This window comes from Aethalodelphis obliquidens, unplaced genomic scaffold (genome assembly GCF_003676395.1).
Source record: "Aethalodelphis obliquidens isolate GAN/ISIS:26980383/991018 unplaced genomic scaffold, ASM367639v1 scaffold26, whole genome shotgun sequence".
Lineage (NCBI taxonomy): Eukaryota > Metazoa > Chordata > Mammalia > Artiodactyla > Delphinidae > Aethalodelphis > Aethalodelphis obliquidens.
The window spans coordinates 23689306-23707612 of NW_020837970.1; the positions used below are offsets into that span (position 1 = coordinate 23689306).

General features: G+C 37.6%; 1 protein-coding gene across 2 annotated transcripts in view; it reads right to left on the minus strand.

Annotated features, from left to right (window-relative positions):
* The window catches only part of IREB2 (iron responsive element binding protein 2), a 48937-nt gene that overhangs the window by 28941 nt on the left and 1689 nt on the right, over nt 1-18307 (minus strand). For both annotated transcript variants that reach the window (XM_027123726.1, XM_027123727.1), the window contains exons 2-3: nt 18153-18242; nt 745-910 (exon numbers count right to left, since the gene is read on the minus strand). In XM_027123726.1, the coding sequence (XP_026979527.1) occupies nt 745-910; nt 18153-18242 (256 nt within the window). The remainder of the gene's footprint in view (nt 1-744; nt 911-18152; nt 18243-18307) is intronic.

An 18307-nucleotide genomic window follows, 5' to 3' on the forward strand; every position in this document is an offset into this window, starting at 1 on the left:
AACTCCTACACCTCCTTCAAAACTCAGCTAAAGGTTAATTCTTCCAATAAGTAATCCCTGGACACACAGATTAGGCAGAATCTTTCAAGCTATGGTAAAGACTTTATTGTAAGTATAATGGAAGCCAATTGGAGAATAGGGGAATGATATGACCTTGATTAACATCTTTTAACCAAGTCACTTCACCTACTGTGAAAAGACAAGACTATACATTCCAAGTATGGAAGCAGGGATACCAGTTAACAGATTATTATAGTTATAATCAGGATGACTGTGGTGGAGATGGTAAGAAGTATTTGGATTCAGGATACGTATATTTCAAAGGTAGAGTTGACAGAACCTGCTGATAGACTGGATTATGTACGAAGGACAGAAACCAGGGTTAACTCCTAGATTTTTGCTCTAAACAAACAGGAGACTATAGCGCCATTCAATATGACAGAAAAAAACTTGGAAAGAATACATGAGGGGGGCTGAGCAATGAAGTTTTGGATATGTTAAGATTGAGAAGCCTATTGGCTATGTGGAGATGACAAGTAGGCAGTTAGATAAAAGTAGTTTTTAAATAAATGGTACAAAAAAAAGTGCCTAATTTTTAAGAAATAGCTTCAGTTTAGAAAAAGCAACTTTTTAAATTTATAAACTAATTTTCACAATTAAAAAACAAGAGAGCCATCAGGGAGTCTGAATTTTAAAAAGCGAACACTCTGAAAATTCATCATGAAAAATAAACCAATCACTCACGTAAAATCTTGAAGAAGAACACGGGCAGGGAAAAAGGGCACTTCAACATTGCTTTGTTTGGTTTTCCAGTCTAAAATGTTCATAACATCTTCCCTTTTCATTAAAAAGCCATCACAATTTCGCACAGCAGCTTCCAACAGGACCCGTATTGAGTAAGGCAGAACATCTGATTCAAGAGAAAATATTACTATTAATAAGCGAATAATCATAACTACATATTGTAAAAATTACAATAGCAAAATGATAAAGACACAGATGCTTTGTTTTCTCAATTAAAAAAATTTTAGTCAATAAGCAACAAGGATTTGCTGTATAGCACAGGGAATTATATTCAATATCTTGCAATAACCTATAATGGAATATAATCTGAAAAATATATATATAACTGAATCACTTCGTGTACACCTGAAACAAAATATTGTAAATTAACTATATTTCAATATAAAAAGAATTTTTAGTCTAGTAAACAGGGAGTGAAACACCATTCTTGTTAATACCAGGCTTTCTATAAATTTGACTTTCCTGTATGTAAGCTGAGGCCCTGAAAAAGCAGAGATAAAACCTTCACCTAAACTTTAATAGAATAAATGAAAAATTAATTAACTAATTAATTTAAAAAAACTTCACACAACAGCTGACTTGGGCATATGAGACTGACAGCTGACTTGGGCATATGAGACTGACAAGTACTTAACATTCAGGGAAAACACAGAAAAACTGAAAAGCACAGATAATTAGAATTAAATACAATAATGAAAACATCCCAATTATGGCAAAAAATGTTTAAACTGTGTAAAAGTTTGTAATAAATTTAAAGGATTTCCATCAAAAATAGTTAAGGTTTAAAAATAAACCAGGGTGCTTAGGTGAATAAAATTCATTTCATGAAAATTGTCATTAACTCTTGATTTCAAGTTTAAGGAGAGAAATAGATTTCAATATTTAAAAATTTTTTGATCCTATTAAATTCTCACACTGGATTTTGCCACAAAGAAGTATTTCCTTAGGACTTAAATGGAAGACGAAATCAGTATGAAATTAGCTAAGTCATGGTAACCCACATAATAGATTACTATGCAGCTGTTTAAAGGAATGATGATCTCTGCATGCTGATAAGAAGTGACCTCCAGGGCTTCCCTGGTGGCGCAGTGGTTAAGAACCTGCCTGCCAACACAGGGGACACGGGTTCGAGCCCTGGTCCGGGAAGATCCCACATGCTGCGGAGCAACTAAGTTCATGTGCCACAACTGCTGAAGCCCGCGCATCTAGAGCCTGTGCTCCGCAACAAGAGAAGCCTGCGCACTGCAACCAAGAGTAGCCCCCGCTTGCCGCAACTAGAGAAAGCCCGCACCCAGTAACGAAGACCCAATGCAGCCAAAAAATATAATAAATAAATAAAAAAGTCATCTCCAGACTGTACCATTAAGAGAAAAAGCAATGCAAAACAATGTTTATAGTATATACCTTTACAGTAAGAAAGGGAGTAAAACAAAATATGTATTATTATATATTAAATATAAAACTAAAAACTATAATTTTAAATATACTAAATATATAATAATATATACTCCCCCCCAGAAAGAACAATGAAAGGATAAAATAAAAAACTTTATATATATATATATATATGTGTATATATATATATATATATATGCACCATATAGTATTTTGGTTGTATCTCCCTACCAGGATATATATTAAGGGCAAAAAGATCCACAAAGAAAACAAATTATGTTCAGTCATTAGTACTGATACTGTAGTTTTGAAATTGTCATATATACAATGAGAAGCAAGCAAAAAGTACTTTTGTTACTATGGTTGGGAACCAAGATTTAAGAGTACTGATGTACAAGTATAAAATCAGAGTAGCTAAGTTTTAAAAAAAACTTACACTTCAATAGGTATCATCAGTACAAACTCATGATTTTTCTCTTTCTAAAAAATATGTACGTATTTCCTATCTCTGATCAGTGAAAATGCCTAAAATGATGACAATGCAATAGTACTGAACCACTAGCAACTCAGGTTGCTGTTTCTAAATACTATTTCCCATTTTTTAAAAAAACAGAGTTCCTTGGAGAAATGGTTAGTTCCGTATTTGGGGAAGGATATGCACAAAATGAGCCTGGAACATCCTGTGTCAAAAACCAAAGAAGTTATCAAAGACTAATGGGGACACTAATGGATCAATCTGAGCAACAAAATGAATAATGACTGTAATACACTAAAATATATCAAATATATAAATAGCCCTGAGTTCATAATGACTCCTTTGCTACAGAAACTCGTCACTCTGAAAACTGACAAATAAAGGGGGGAAAATCAATCATTAATCTTGTCTTTCCTGATTTCAAGTGGCAAAACAGTAAAGAGGAGAAAGTTCCTCATAATAGCAGAATTACAGCTAATAAATGTAGAAGGGCAGTGATATAATTAGAAAAATCACCAATGTGCAGCACCTAATGAAATAATGGATCTGTACAATGATCATAAGTGGATGCTAAAATCCTGAGGTGATATATAAATGGGGAACTTATAATGGATGGATCAAGCTGAGAAAAACTATACCCAACTCAGCATCACCAAAAGTAGGACATTACAGATATTATTTGCCTCCTGATGAAGTAGGAAATATAAGCTAGGAGATATTCTTTCCAAAAATACATACATACATACACAAACCTGAATCTAATCAAACATCCAGCTCTAACTTCTAGTTAACAAGAAATATGGGGGATAGTACAACAATAAAATAAAACCATGAAGAAGCAATCAAATCCAGAATGTAGTACATTCTACAGAACAAAGAACCTGATTTCTTCAACATAAAAATGGCATGGAAAAAGGAGAGAGGATGAATATTATAGATTAAAAGAGATTTAAGAGACATAAAGACCAAATGCTACATGTGGATCCTATTTGGATACCGTGTGAACAAACCAACTGAATAAATGTATTTTTGAGACAACCAGAGAAATCTGAACTTGGACTGGGTTTTAGATCATATTAAGGAGTTACTGTTAATTTTGTTAGTTATAAGAAGTCCTTTCATACATCAGAGATGTATACTGGAGTACATTTACAGATTTAAAAAAAGGTGGAATATTTGAAACAAAAGATTGACAAAATGTTGATAACTAGCTGACAAATACGTGGTGGGTTATTATACTATTCTCTCCCTACTTTTATGCTTGAAAATTTTAACACACACAAATTGAAGATTAATGAAGTTGTAAGTAAAGAGGATAAAGGACTACATAATCAGAAATACTAGATTCAAAGCCAGTATTTGCTATTTACAATAGGTATGACCTTTGGAAAGCAACTCAAGTTGAAGCATTTTCCATTCAAAATGGGAATGCCAGCTACCTAACATATGTGAAGAATATCTTACCTCAGCATCTACCTAGTACATGTAAAACCCTCAAACAAACATACTATGACAAACAGTAGGTACTTAACAAATATTAGTTTCCATTCTTACCTCAATGAGAAATGTAATGAAGCCCCCCAAACCAAGAGGAATTACAGGGGGGACATTTTTTTTAACAGAACATTTGGAAATGATGAGAAGTAAAATATTATCCCAGAAGCAAACACAAAATTAACTTTGGTTAATTATTCTGGAAAAACAATCTCAGGAATATTTTTTGTTTTAAATATCTTTATAAAAAGCATTTTGTCAGATTTCTAGTAAAATATGGTAAAATAAACACCAGTAATTATCTCCACTCTCTCCTGCAACCCACTAAGATAATAGTAAAGAAATAAAAAAAATTATAAACTCGCAAGAACAAAGAAAGAAACAGAGAGAAGCAAAACTAACAAAATTTTGGAAAATAGTCCTTGGTTGACTGGTAATGGACTGAGCAGAATAGAGAAAGCTGAAACTAAATGTCTACATAGGGGAAAGGCAATCAGAAACAAAGACTAGGAATCAGGACAACCTGCAATTTCTTAAGAGGAGTGTAAGAAACTAGAAGGCAATGTAACAATGCCTTCAAAATTCCAAGAGAATTTCCAACCTAGAAATCTGTGAACAGGTAAACTATCAATTAATCAGGCAACGTCTCAAAAATTTACTTCTCAGGCACCCTTTCTTAGGAAGCTACTGGGATATGTTCTATAAAACAAGGAATTAAGTGGAAAATAAAAAATCATGATATCTAGGAAATAGTCTCTGACACAGGAAAGCGCAGAGACTCTTCTAGGGCAACACTGTGTAAGCCACAGTGCAATCGAAGATGGAGTCCAGATGGTATGCTGCTAAGAGAAGGGAAAAAAATTAATTGATAGATTACCTGATTATACCAGAAGGAGTTTAGTTCTTTTGGAGAGTTTGGAGATGAAGTATTGATAAAGACATAGAAAACGAAGCAAACAAAAAAAGACAGTCATTAATTCCAGGAAAAAAATACAAAGTTGTAAGAGAAACGAGATGCAATCATCATTTACTACATGGATTGGCTGAGAATATTTACAGTCATAATATAAGCACTGAACATTGATTTAACCAAAAATTATAACTATACTAGGAAGAGGTACATGGGATATATGTAGGGGAGAAGAAAAGTGCCAAATTCTCATTTTCCGTAGTAAAAAGTAAAGTCTAAAATTGAAAAAACAAGAAACAGCTGTATAAGCAAGGCTATTTAATAATATGGAGGACATTACCAAAACAAATAGCCAAAAGAATTAAAAATAAGTATTCTCTGCAGAGTAGAAATCTGGGGCAGGGTTACTCTTTTGGTTATAATTTCAGTGGTCTTACTGTTTTTTAACTCTATCATTTGAAAATTAATATTAAGTTAAAAAGCAGTATCAGATAAGAGTGTGCTAAGAAAAAAAGAATCACAAATGTTAACTGGACATTTTGTCACTAAGGAGCACTAACTTGCAGATTTGTCTAATTTCAGAATAACTACTAGAGGCCTACAGCAAGGGAAGATGCAAATAAACACCCTCTCCCCCAAACAAAAACAATTTATTTCTTATTTCTCTCTGTGGTAGCCAGCCTCCAAGATGATACCAGTAATCTTCACCTCCTGGCATTCACATGCTCTCACATAACCTACACTGAAGATCAGTTGTTTGTATGACCAAGAGTATGGCAGAGATGACAGTGGGGGACTTTCTTCCTCTCTCTCTCTCTCTTTCTTTCATTGAAGTACAGTTGATTTACACTGTTGTGTGAGTTTCCGGTATACAGCAAAATGACTCAGATATAGATATACAGATGTATTTCTTATTACAAGATATTGAATCTAGCTCCCTGTGCTATACAGTAGGTGCTTGTTGTTTATCTATTTTATATATGGTAGTACATATCTGCTAATCCCAAACTCCTAATTTATCCCTCTCCCCTGCCCTTTCCCCAATGGTAACCATAAGTTTATTTTCTATGTCTGTGAGTCTATTTGTTTTGTAAAAAAGTTCATTTGTATCATTCCTTTAGATTCCACATATAAGTGATAACATAATGTATTTGTCTTTCTCTGTCTTACTTCACTTAGTATGATAATTTCTAGGTCCATGACAGTGTGTGACTTCTAAGGCTAGGTTATAAAAGTATTCCAGCATTAGCCTTCCTCTCTCAGACTGCTCACTCCAGGAGAAGCTGGCGGCCTGTTACAAGGACAATCAAGCAGCACTGATGAGAGGCTCATGTGGAGCAAACCTGAGGCCTCTGTGCCAACAGCAAGCACTGACTTGCCAGCCATGTGTGAATGGGCCGCATTAGAAGCAGATCCTCTAGCTCCAGTCAGGCCTTCGGATGACTGCAACCCCAACTAACCCCTGCTGTAACCTCAGGAGAGATCTTGAGCCAGCACTATTCAACTAAGCCATTTTTGAATTCCTGACCCACAGAAACTGTGAGATAATAAATGTTTACTAATGCTTTAACCATAAAGCTTTTGGTTTAATGTATTACATAGTAAGGGAAAACTAATACAATTCTCTTCCTCAACTTTTAAAACAGTAACATCTACAGTTATTTACTTAGGATCTACTAAGGAGAAAATATCGATGTGTTTTACCTACATTATCTCATTTAATCCTTAAAGTAAATCTATAGGTAGATACTTCAGAGCCCTACCAGTAGAGACTAAGCTGGCAGGTGTGGAAAAATGGACACAGGTGCTCTAGTTTGTTTTTAGCAATATTAATTCCATATCCCTACTCTGGATCAGGCACAAAATTCACCAAGGCCCTTAACCTCTTTCTTCTTCCCTATTCTCCCTATTCTCCCTATGGCCCCCCACCACACACTATCTCATGCTCCAATTACACCATCGTAAAAGTTCCTTCTCCAAACCTCTCTGATCCCCATTCTCACACCTTTTCTTCAACACCATGAGGACTTACTTTCTCCCTTATCCACCAGCACCTGCTTGTCTGTACCTCCCCTCACATAAGCAGTTTAGGTTCTATGTGGTCAAATCTCGTTTCCCCAAACTGTACACTTTTTCCCCTTTGTTCTTTTATCCTATCTGTCCATCAAAACACCAACCTGTTTTGTCCTTTCAGTTGGTGAACCCCACATCACTTTCCCACTTACGAAGAACTGTTCTTTCTTTTTAAAAAGAACTTCATTGAGGCATATTTTACACATAATTCACCCTTTCCAAGGATACAATTCAACGATTTTTTAAGCAAATTTACCAAGTTGTACAATCAGCACCATAAATCAGTTTTAGAATATTTCATCACTTAATTAGATTCCTCATGCCCATTTGCTGTTAATCCCTGTCCTCTCCTTGCCCACACCTGGAAACTACTGATCTACTCTGTCTCTATAGCTTTGTCTTTTCTGTATATTTCATACAAATGGAATCATCCAATAAGGTCTCTTGTGTCTGGCTTATTTCACTGAGCATACTTTTGAGGTCTGTCCATGTTGTAGCATGTATCTGTAGTTAATTTCTTTTTATTGCTTAAGAGTATTCCATTGTATGGCTATACCAAATTTTGTCTATCCATTCACCCAATGAAGGACATCTAGGTCGTTTCCAATTTTCAGCTATTATGAATAATGCTGCTGAGATGATTCATTTGCCAATCTTGGTGTAGAGAACGTTTCTATTTCTCTTGGGTAGATTCCTAAGAATGGAATTGCTGGGTCATATGTTAAATTTATGTTTAATGCTTTAAGAAACTGTCAAACTATTTTCCAAAGTGGCCACATCACTTTACATTCCCACCAGCAGTGTATGAAGTGACCTCATTTCTCCATATCCTTCCCAACATTTGTTATTGTCTGTTTTTTATATAATACCCATTCTAGTGGCTGTGAAGTAGTTCACTGTGGTTTTACTGGTGGTGATGTGTAAAGGAGGAGGAAGGAAAAAACAAATCCCTAAAACATCAACCAGAGAAATTGGTACCAATATAAATACACAATTACAACCTCATTTGGGTCCTCACCATTCACCCAGAAATTCTACTTTGTTTCTCTGATCTGCTTGTTTTCCCACACTCCACAATAATTCATTCATACCTTCAACTACTCTCCTTAAAATCAAATCTCTATTTGCCTCCTACAGGATCTAGCCCCACTTCCTACATCCTAGATAAATAAAAACTAATAGTTCCTATCTTCACTTCCTCCTACTTTACACACAAGCCTAGATACCTCTTGATTTATCCTTTTCCCAGTTAAGAAGGCAGGTGTGGACCTCCTCCTACTAAATGCCAACTTTTATAGGAGTTCCGCATCCAATTCCCAGTGATACATTTTAGGACCCATGAGTCATCAATTATCTCTCCTTTTTCTGTAATCCATCCTTCAATTGGATTCTTCCCAGCAGCATTTGAAGTCTTTAGCCCCAGTTTCACACACACACACACACACACACACGTGTACACACACACACACACACACACACACACACAGCTTCCAAGTACTATTTTCTTCAAACTCTCAACCAAGTTTTTTGAAAGAGTCGCCTATATTCCCAATGTCCACTTTTCTACACATTTCATTTTATACTTCTACACTTCCATTCACTCTTCAGCCCAGCCCAATCTGATTTCTTAAAATATCAATGAAACAGCTCTAACTAGTGTTTCAATATTCTCTCAACAATATTAAACGGAGCTAACAATTTCCTCCTTCTTGAAACACTCTTTCTACTGGCTTTCACAATACCATTCTCCATGTCTCCAATCTCACGTTTCTGCCTTACTTGCACGCAGAAGCAATGACTTGCCTTTGTTCCAGACTATCTTGAAAAAGATGTTAATATAGTGAATAGCCTTGGAAGATAAAGATAGTGTCTCTTTCTGGAGCAAAGGGCAGGCATGCTTACTGTCCATTATAAAAGATTTGGGTTCCCTAAGTCAGACTTCATTTTCTGTAACACAATCTCTGTGTGCAGGTATTACCTGGCCTTCTTCAACAAATGTTGGTACCAAGCACACTGCTTTGCTGTGGGTAATAAACTGTCCATTGTCTCTGATCCAAGAGTTTTGTGTCTTCTGCCAGCATCTATGAAACTGTCAGTTTAACTTACAAGGAGAGTGAAATTCTGGCACTTTTACAGTTCTCAACACTTTCTGGCAGTCCTGTTGCGGTTCCCTGGCTGACCTCTACTCCTTTACCTGATCTTTAAACGCAGGAGTTCCTCAGAGTTCATATCTAGGCTTACTTCTTTTCTCACTCCATATCGTCTCCTCTCAGGAGTTTTAACTGATCCTATGGCTTCAACAGACTATCTCTACACCAGTAACTCCAAAATATTTTTCTGCAGTCCAGATCTGTCTTCTGAGCTCCAGAACCATGCAGTTAATTGCCTCACAAACATCTCTACTTGAATACTGATATGTTTCCAAATTCACTAGTACCTAAACTGAACTCTGATTTCCCCTCTGCCCCTGTCCCATATTACTACCACCTCTGTGTTCCCTAGCTCAGTAAACAGCACCACCTTCCACCCAGATGCTTATGCCAAAGTATCTAGGCAACATCCGTGACACCTCTTTCATATATATTTTGAATTTGTCTACTTCTATCACCACCACCACTAACAAGTACAAGCCACCACTATGTCATCTCTCACCCAGATTCTTTAGTTCATCGTTCTATCTCCATACATGTCCCATACCAGTGGTTTTCAAAGTGTGGTCCCTGGACTCCTGGGGGGCCCCGAAACTCTTTCAGGGAATCTGCAAGGTCAACTAAGACATTATTTGCTTTTTCCACCATTTTGACATATGTGCTGATGGTTCAAAAACAATAGTGGATAAAACTGCTGATGCCTTAGCAGGACTCAAAGCAGTGGCACCAAACCGTATTTGTACTCACTGTATCGTTCATTTTCAGGCAAAATACCAGTTTCACTTAAGAATGTCCTTGATGAAGCAGAAAAAGTGTTAATTTTATTAAATCTCAACCACTGAGGTCAAGTCTCAATATTCTGTGTGACAACAATGAAGTGTATACAGCATTTCTGCTCAAAACCAAAGTACAATCTTTGCTCAAGGGAAAAACACTTGTGTGATTGAATTACAAGCTAAATTAGCCACTTTTTCCAAAGAACACCATTTTCACTTGAAAGAACAAATGACCAACTATGATTATTCAAATATGGATATCTGGCAGACATTTTCTCAAAAATGAATGAAGTAATAAGCCTGTCTGCTCATTATCTAGTCCCACCACTCTCTGCTCACTGTGTTCACTGAAGATCTTTGAGAAATAAAGGTTCACTAAGTTACGCAGATCTTCCAAATGCGGACACATTTTATTATACAATATATAAAAAATACAGACATGCACGTTTGTTAGTATCACCGCAGCCCTTTCAACATGGGAACCAGAGCTCCCATGAAGCTGTGCACTCTGAAAGACTCCTCCTGCCTGTACCAGAACCTGGACCAAGACGCTCTGCGCAGAAGACCCTTTGTCCTGCCACTGCCTGGACTTCCCCTGCAAGCTGCCTGGACGGTCACACAACGAGCTGCTGCTGTTTCTGCAAGCCCCCATGTGTCCCATGCATTCGTGAAGGGCTCTTGCCCCTGCCAGGATCTGTTCTCTCAATACACGTTCACAGTACCAGTTGCTGGTTGCCTACTCCCCTGCATGTACTTAAGATGATGGCCTACTGCCTGCCCAGCAACTCCAGACCAGCTCCAGTCTGACCAAACCAGCAAACTTCTCTGCGATCTAATGAGCTGAACCACACCTTCTCCAATGGTACCTGACCCCCTTCCAATTTTTCCTTCCTTGGGTATTCTCTGTCAGCCCTACAGGTACCATAAAGAATTTCCTTACATCTTACAATTACTCTTGTATCACAGTTAATAATTATTTACATTAAAGTTCCCCTATTCTATGCCCCGATTGGACTGAGACTGCTACAACATACTAAGGCACTGTACTTACATTTTCCATTACTAAACTGTGTGCTTTCTTTAGCACAAAGATGCTATCTTAGCCATCTTTCACCCGCCAGAAACATCTGAGTACTCAATCTTAGCTGAATGAGCATTGTTGAGAGATGCATGCACCAAGTATCAATAGAAAACTGGGCTGGATTAATACCACCTCTTCTAACCAGGAATTTCCAGAATCCTATGAATCTGGAAAGCTAATCCTCTAAAGACAGGTAATCAAAAAGACATGCAGGGAACCAGAACATGCCTGTGACTTAAACTGAAAAAGTATGATAACGTGTTATCATACTTCTGAAATGAACTGCTAACAACAGATATCTTTTTGATCAATTACTCAGTGTAAGATCCAAGAGGTGGTTCAGGCTTTAAAAAAAGATGCCGAGGTCTGCTATTTTACATGGGAGGCAGCTGATGAAAGGCATATCCAGGTTTCCAGGACTGTAGATCTTACCACTCAAGGCTAAGTGGCTGCTACTATGATTAGGCAATAAAATTTCTCTCTCAGGGCAGAGGTCGCAAACTGTTGGCCTGCAGATGTGTTTCGTTTGTTCTACACAGTTTTAACATTTTAAAGTTTAATTGCCAACACTGAAAAACCAGAGATTTTTTTACATGAAAATCCAAATTTCTGGCTTAAGATAAATAGAAAGTTTTACAACACCAACCTCACATTTCTGCTGGAATTGAGTAGCACCTACTCTTTTATATAGGGCATTTGCTCTCCTGCTTGCCACAATTCCAGCCAGGGCCATTTCACTTGTTTATGGTGCCTCTATGGTCCTTATAAGCATGAGCATACAACCCCCGGTGTAGCAGTTTTACAAGCATAGACTTTGGAATCTCAAAGTTTCATCATGTTTTGATCAAGTTTCTCCTCTATCATTTATTAGGTAATGGTACTTAGTAGCGGGACCCTGGCCAAGTGGGTAATAACAGAACTTACAGAATGGATATAGTAAACAATCAATAAATACTAGCACTTTATGACTGCCCTTATTAAGCTGGGAAACAGAATGGTATTAAGGGGGGAAAAGTGTTGGTCTGAAGTCAAAAGATATGAGTCTAAGACCAGATCTTCTCACTTAGAAGATATGTGACCTTAGGCATATTACTGAGATTTTTAGCCTCATTTTCCTCATGTGCATAAAACTATCCTCCCTGCCTAACATAAAGCAATGTAGTGAAGATAGATAATGTAAAAGGGTTTTGTTATTTCTCAAAAGTGATTAATTCCAGGTTTAAACAGTAGATGGAGAAAATACCCATAGGAAATATCAATATTAACAACAGGCTTTAGATAAACTAAATATGAAAGAGAAATACACTGAAGACTGATGGAAAGGGGAAACAAACACTCAAACACTCTAGGCCTGCCTAAAGCCTCAAGGAGGCTATCTTTGGAGTCCAGGCTAAGAGAGCAAGGGGACTGGTAGAGTAGCTTTAGTGTAAACCTAAAAACCCTGTTAAGGCCAGGAACCTGGAGAAAAAATTAAGAAACTGTTCTAGAAGGCCCTGTAACCCCAGACTTTGCAACAGGATTAACTCACACCCATGTCTCACTAGTCAAGGTACTGCTTATATCTCTAACCAGTACCAGGCTGGAATGGAACTGATTTCCAATAAAGAACTCTGACCTTTTTTGTTTTGTTTTGTTTTGTTTTTTAATATCGCCATGGAGAGTCCAAGAAGGCAGAAAGAGAAAACAGATTCCTGCTTCTTTAAGATTTTTTTTTTCACTCACTGACAAAGGTAGAGAAAACCAGAAAAATAATATCTATTATTGATAAACGTACAGACACACTCACTCTTCTCATTTGCTCCTGGTAAGCATGTCATCTAGCACTATCTGCTAACATAACAGGCATACTTCATGGTGCCTGTCCAAACTGCCATCCATGGAATGGACAGTGCTCAGTGTCCCATTACCTCCCTGGCTACAGTGCTGAAGCAAATGCCAACCCCTTGGCAGGTTAATGACCAACAGCCTGGTGGAAAAAATATAGATTCCTCTCTCAGGAATTTGCAATCAGGTCACAGGCTAAACCAGAAAGTTGTTAAGAGCTAAGCTAGAGACAGAGGTTGCCATTTGTGGCCATGTATAAAGTTAGTAGGCAGAGGCAGCTTGTCTGCAGTGAAGTAGAGGGAGCAGAAGAGTGGAGGAGGGCCAGGAATCTGAAGCCCTGAGAGAAAAAATAAAGAGCTCCCTCACTTCTGGCTCATTGCCCATTTTCTTGAGATACAGCCACCTTTCATTTGCTCGGGAGCTCTGTATCATTACAATAAATCTTTCTTCACTTGAGCTAGTGGGTGTCTGTTCTCTGCTACCAAAAGGACCTAATCTAGAATAGAAATTGTCTACAAAGGCACAGTTAAAACCAACAGATCGTTGGACAAAATGTGGAGGGTTGGTGAGTGCATGATTGTAGATGGACTAGAATCACATTAGGTAAAGGTAATCCTTAGAAAGTTATGTATTGTGTGTAAATATTACAAGCAAACTATTTCATTGCTTACCAAACTTACAGCCCTTTCCGGAGTCCATGGAAGAGACAAGATTAGGAAACATGGACTTCTGTTCCTACCAGCAAGATAACTGACCAGCAATAGACGCCCGACTTGCCCAGCCAAACCATAGGTTAACTATAGGTTAAAACAATAGGAGAAAAAGTCATCTAGAGATACAGTCTTAACTGGCTGGTAAGCTAATCATAACACACAAAGAATGGCTGGTAGTGGCTATATTGGGTATTACACAATACCAATAAGTAAAGTGGGCTGTGGAGACAGAAGACTGGAGAGTAGATCTTCAAAAAGAAACAGGTGACAGAAAGAACAGCCTCTGGCTTAGAAATTCTAGTTCCCATGAGGCCTGACTGTGCTTTCTTCCTTTGCCTTTGGATGTTTGGAAACTGTAACAGCATCTTCTTTCTTGAGTGCTGAGTTAAGTGAGTTTCTGTTCCTTATATTCAAGGACAAAGACTGGAAAAGACAGTACATATACAGTAAAAGTGAAAAAGAAAAGTGATGCGGGTGGAGGGAACAATACTTTCAATCCGGTAACTATATAATAAGGTTGCATCAAAATTTAACTACTACACACACAGCAGCAGCTTTATTTATAAATAGGGAAAAGTTGGTTAACAACCTCAATATTCAAAGATCTGCTAACTAAACCATGATGCATTCATATAGGTAATACCGGGCAGCCAGTACAGTAGAAGCTGTAGAAAAGTACAGGTATCCCTTTCTACTCAAACTCATAATCCCTGACTCAGAAACCGAACAGATTCAGATAGCAAGGGATACTTATATCCAATGACATGGAAAGATGTTCATGATATACTAAATAAAAAAAGGTTACAAAACAATATATACTGTATTTTTTGTTAAGGAGCACATTTACATATATTTGTATATGCACGTAAAAATGAAACTGTTTCTACACTGCCTATAATGTTTTTGTCTGTGATTACCAATCCCAACCTAATTTCTTATAATCAATAAAAACTCTCCTAAAAAATTAAATACAGATTTTCTTTCAGAGATTACAAGGTAGGATTAGGAAAACCAAGTCCTGGCTCTACTACAGGACTAAGCAGTACCATGGTTAAAAAGCAAGCAGTTAGGAAGGAAAAAAGAAAGATGAATGAGATAACGTGAGGTAAAGAAGGGGGCCTGAGGCTTTACGCCAGGCTGAAGGCCCTCTTGCCCAATAACAGCTACTCTCTAAAATATGTTTCCCTAGAGCCAGGCCAGTCTCTTCACTGTCTTCCCCCTTACTCATTTTCCATTATGCTTGCTGGTCATTCTAATTCCCCAAGTGTTGACTGGCCTCTGTGATTCCTCTGTTTAACATCAATTCAAGTCCTCCTTCCTTCAGAAAGCAGTCTAACTATTCCAGGCAACAGTGATTTCTCTCTTCCTTGGAACCAGGTATATTTTCAAATTCAGAGATCTACTTAAGAGAGTCACTCAAAATCTCTAAGGTTGTAGTCAATGCACTGGAGTGCCAGACAGGCAGCTCCAGATCATTAAAAAGGCATTTTGCCACTAGTGAAATTATTAAAGTTTAAAATGTGGTCAACGTGTACAATATGCCCACTTCCATAAAGATACTTTGAGTATAGGACTTCCCTGGTGGCGCAGTGGTTAAGAATCCACCTGCCAATGCAGGGGACACGGGTTTGAGCCCTGGTCTGGGAAGATCCCACATGTCACGGAGCAATTAAGCCCATGCGCCACAACTACTGAGCCTGCATTCTAGAGCCTGCAAGCCACAACTCCTGAGCCCGCGTGCCACAACTACTGAAGCCCGAGCGCCTAGAGCCCGTGTTCCGCAGCAACAGAAGCCACCGCAATGAGAAGCCCGCACACCACAACAAAGAGTAGCCCCTGCGCAGCAACGAAGACCCAACGCAGCCAAAAAAAAAAAAAAAAAAAAACTAAGTGGCTCTCAAAATATGGCCCCAGGCCAGCAGCATCAGTATCACCTGGCAACTTGTTAGAAATCCAAATTTTCAGTCTCTACCCCAGACCAGAACTCCAGAGATGGGGCCCAGCAAGCCTCCAGCTGATCCTGATGCACACTGAAGTTTGAGAACTACTGACTAAGGAAACAGCTGGTATTAACTAATTAAAAAAAAAAAAAGATACCTTGAGTATAAACTTGGGAAGCAAAAAGATAAAATGGCAATAAAAAAGGAGAAATCAAGTAATTTGTGTTGTACTCTATCTAAAGACAGACTTAATAAGGGAAGGTACTGTTAGTGAGGCAGATAGTCTAGGCTAGTTCACTCACTACCCACTCCCAACCACTTCAACCACTTCTCCCTTGTCTTTCTCTACTGCAAAATCCAGAAAGCTAAATACACCATCTTTCAGCCTTTAAAGCCGAGAGTGGAGATGACATTTTGGCCAAGGAGATACAGGCAAAAGCTCCTGGGGTGGGCTTTTCTTTCTGTTTTGCTCTTCCAGCTGCCTAAAACATGGACCTAATGCAGGTACATCAGCTATTTGCAACCCCAAAAATGAAAGCAAAACAGAAAAAAGTGAGAAGCCTAGGTCCTTGTTGATGTTGGTGCTATACAGTCCCAGTATGTCCACATCCAGACTTCTTGTTAGGTGAGAAAAATAAACCCCATTTGTTAGAGTCACTGTACAGTACGTTTTCGGTTCCTTGCAGCTGCAGGCATTCCTGATACAGTTAGCAGGGAGCTTAGAAGAGTGTTCTCAACTATCTTTCCTCCCCAACATATAAGAGAGCTAGAACACTTGCCCTTCATTAAGTTACTCACTACAACTGTGATTCTCAGCCTGGTAGGCATCCAAATGTGGGAAGCAGAGAGGGCAGTGGTCCAGAACCCTGGTGATTACCAAAGCAATGTCTCCTAAGCACATGTCTGGGAGGCCATTCAATCTGGTCCCTCCAAAAATGCAGCAAGGATTTCTTGTTTTTCTACTCAAGTTGCTCCTTTCTTTCAAAGTCAATTCTTCTTCCAAATTTTATTCCCTACTAATTACTAAGAAATTATTTAGGTAATTACTTAGTAAACCTCTGATAAAACCATTCTATTAAAAACAATGTTTTAACCCCACAGAAATAAAAACCAAATTTCTGTTTTAAAGGCATATGTATTTAAAGGCATTCTCTTATTATATTTATCATGGTTATAAAGCCCTGGTACTCTGGAACTCAGTTATGCACAGATGCCTGTGACAGCTTATTTTCCAGAGATAATATAGCTCTTAGTTTATTAATCACTCTTTCAGTGCATTTTACAGTTGTTTTGATAGTTTCCTACTGATTTCCTGCATTTGGGAAATACAGGCTATCTTCAAGTAGGCACATTTCCACAAATTATCCATAAAAAGAACTTATACTAAATTAAAAAACATCCTCATATATGTTCTTTTACTTTACTAAGCTATAAAATGTGGGTTAAGAAACTTCCAGGCCAGAATCACTAGATATTTGAGAGAAGGGAAATAAAAGATCTTTCTTATATATAATCAACTTAGCTGTTCCCTTTTCAAAATTAATACAAATTCATCATCAGTGAAGATATAAAATAAATGTGAATGAAAGACACATGGCACTAAGAAAAGACCAACCTCTCAATGCAAATCACAGCAACTAAACATGCAAGGTAAAGGATTTTGGTGAACTGTTTATTTTGAAATGGCAACCTAATTCTAGGATAGGGATCTTCTCCAAAATATACTCTAAAATATCCAAATATTCTCAGAATGTACAAGAAAATACTGCTAGTCTAGAACATTTAAACCCACCAAAATCTACAGAAAAATCACAAAAGCAATCTTAAGTAACACAAGAAGGAAAAAACCAAGGTTAAGGAAAAGCTCCCTCCAAAACTGCATTTAATTTTTCTTTTCACTGAAAAGTCATTAAATAATAATCTAAATCACTCTTCCAAACAGGTCTTCCCTTCACCGGCCTGGTTGAGAAAATTACTTAGTTGTCAATAAAGTAAAGACTTCCATCCAATACTCTGGGGTTCCGCCAAGTTCACTCTTCTGAAACCTCAGTGAAAGGTTTGATCCAGGTCAGGTGCCTGCAAAGGTCTGCCAAGAGTGTCAGGGCACAAGCCAGGGCAAACCATGCCCTGGTCAACAACTCAAATCAGTGGGCCCTGCTGATGATTCCTATTCAAAGGATAGGGACACTGTTCACTCGGAAAATTAAAATATACATTTAATAGCTCTAGAATATCATCTGGCAGGTTTCTGTTGTTTTTAAAATTGTATTAGTAATTTCCTGGGGGTAAAAATCATTACTAAACTAACTTAGATTTTAAAATGAGAAGCTATGGTATGGGCTTACATCCTCCTCAAACAAAAGCTAGCCCAAGAAGCTTTTAAAATGTTAGACATATGTGTAGGTGTACCTGCTACGACATGGTGGGAATAAATTTAAAATTTCTTCAACTCAGCTCGACAAATGCATTTTTATTATTAGAAACTAAACAAATCCAAGAAAATTTAAGCAACATTACCATACTTGGTGCCTCCAAGTCTAGGTACATTGAAGAACTTCTTATGTGAACTGTCATTTAATGTTTCAATAAGGTATTCAAAGGCATATCCTGAAAAAAAAAATTATACTTTCATTAAACACTGCTACAAATTACCTTATTCAAAGTGAAAATAC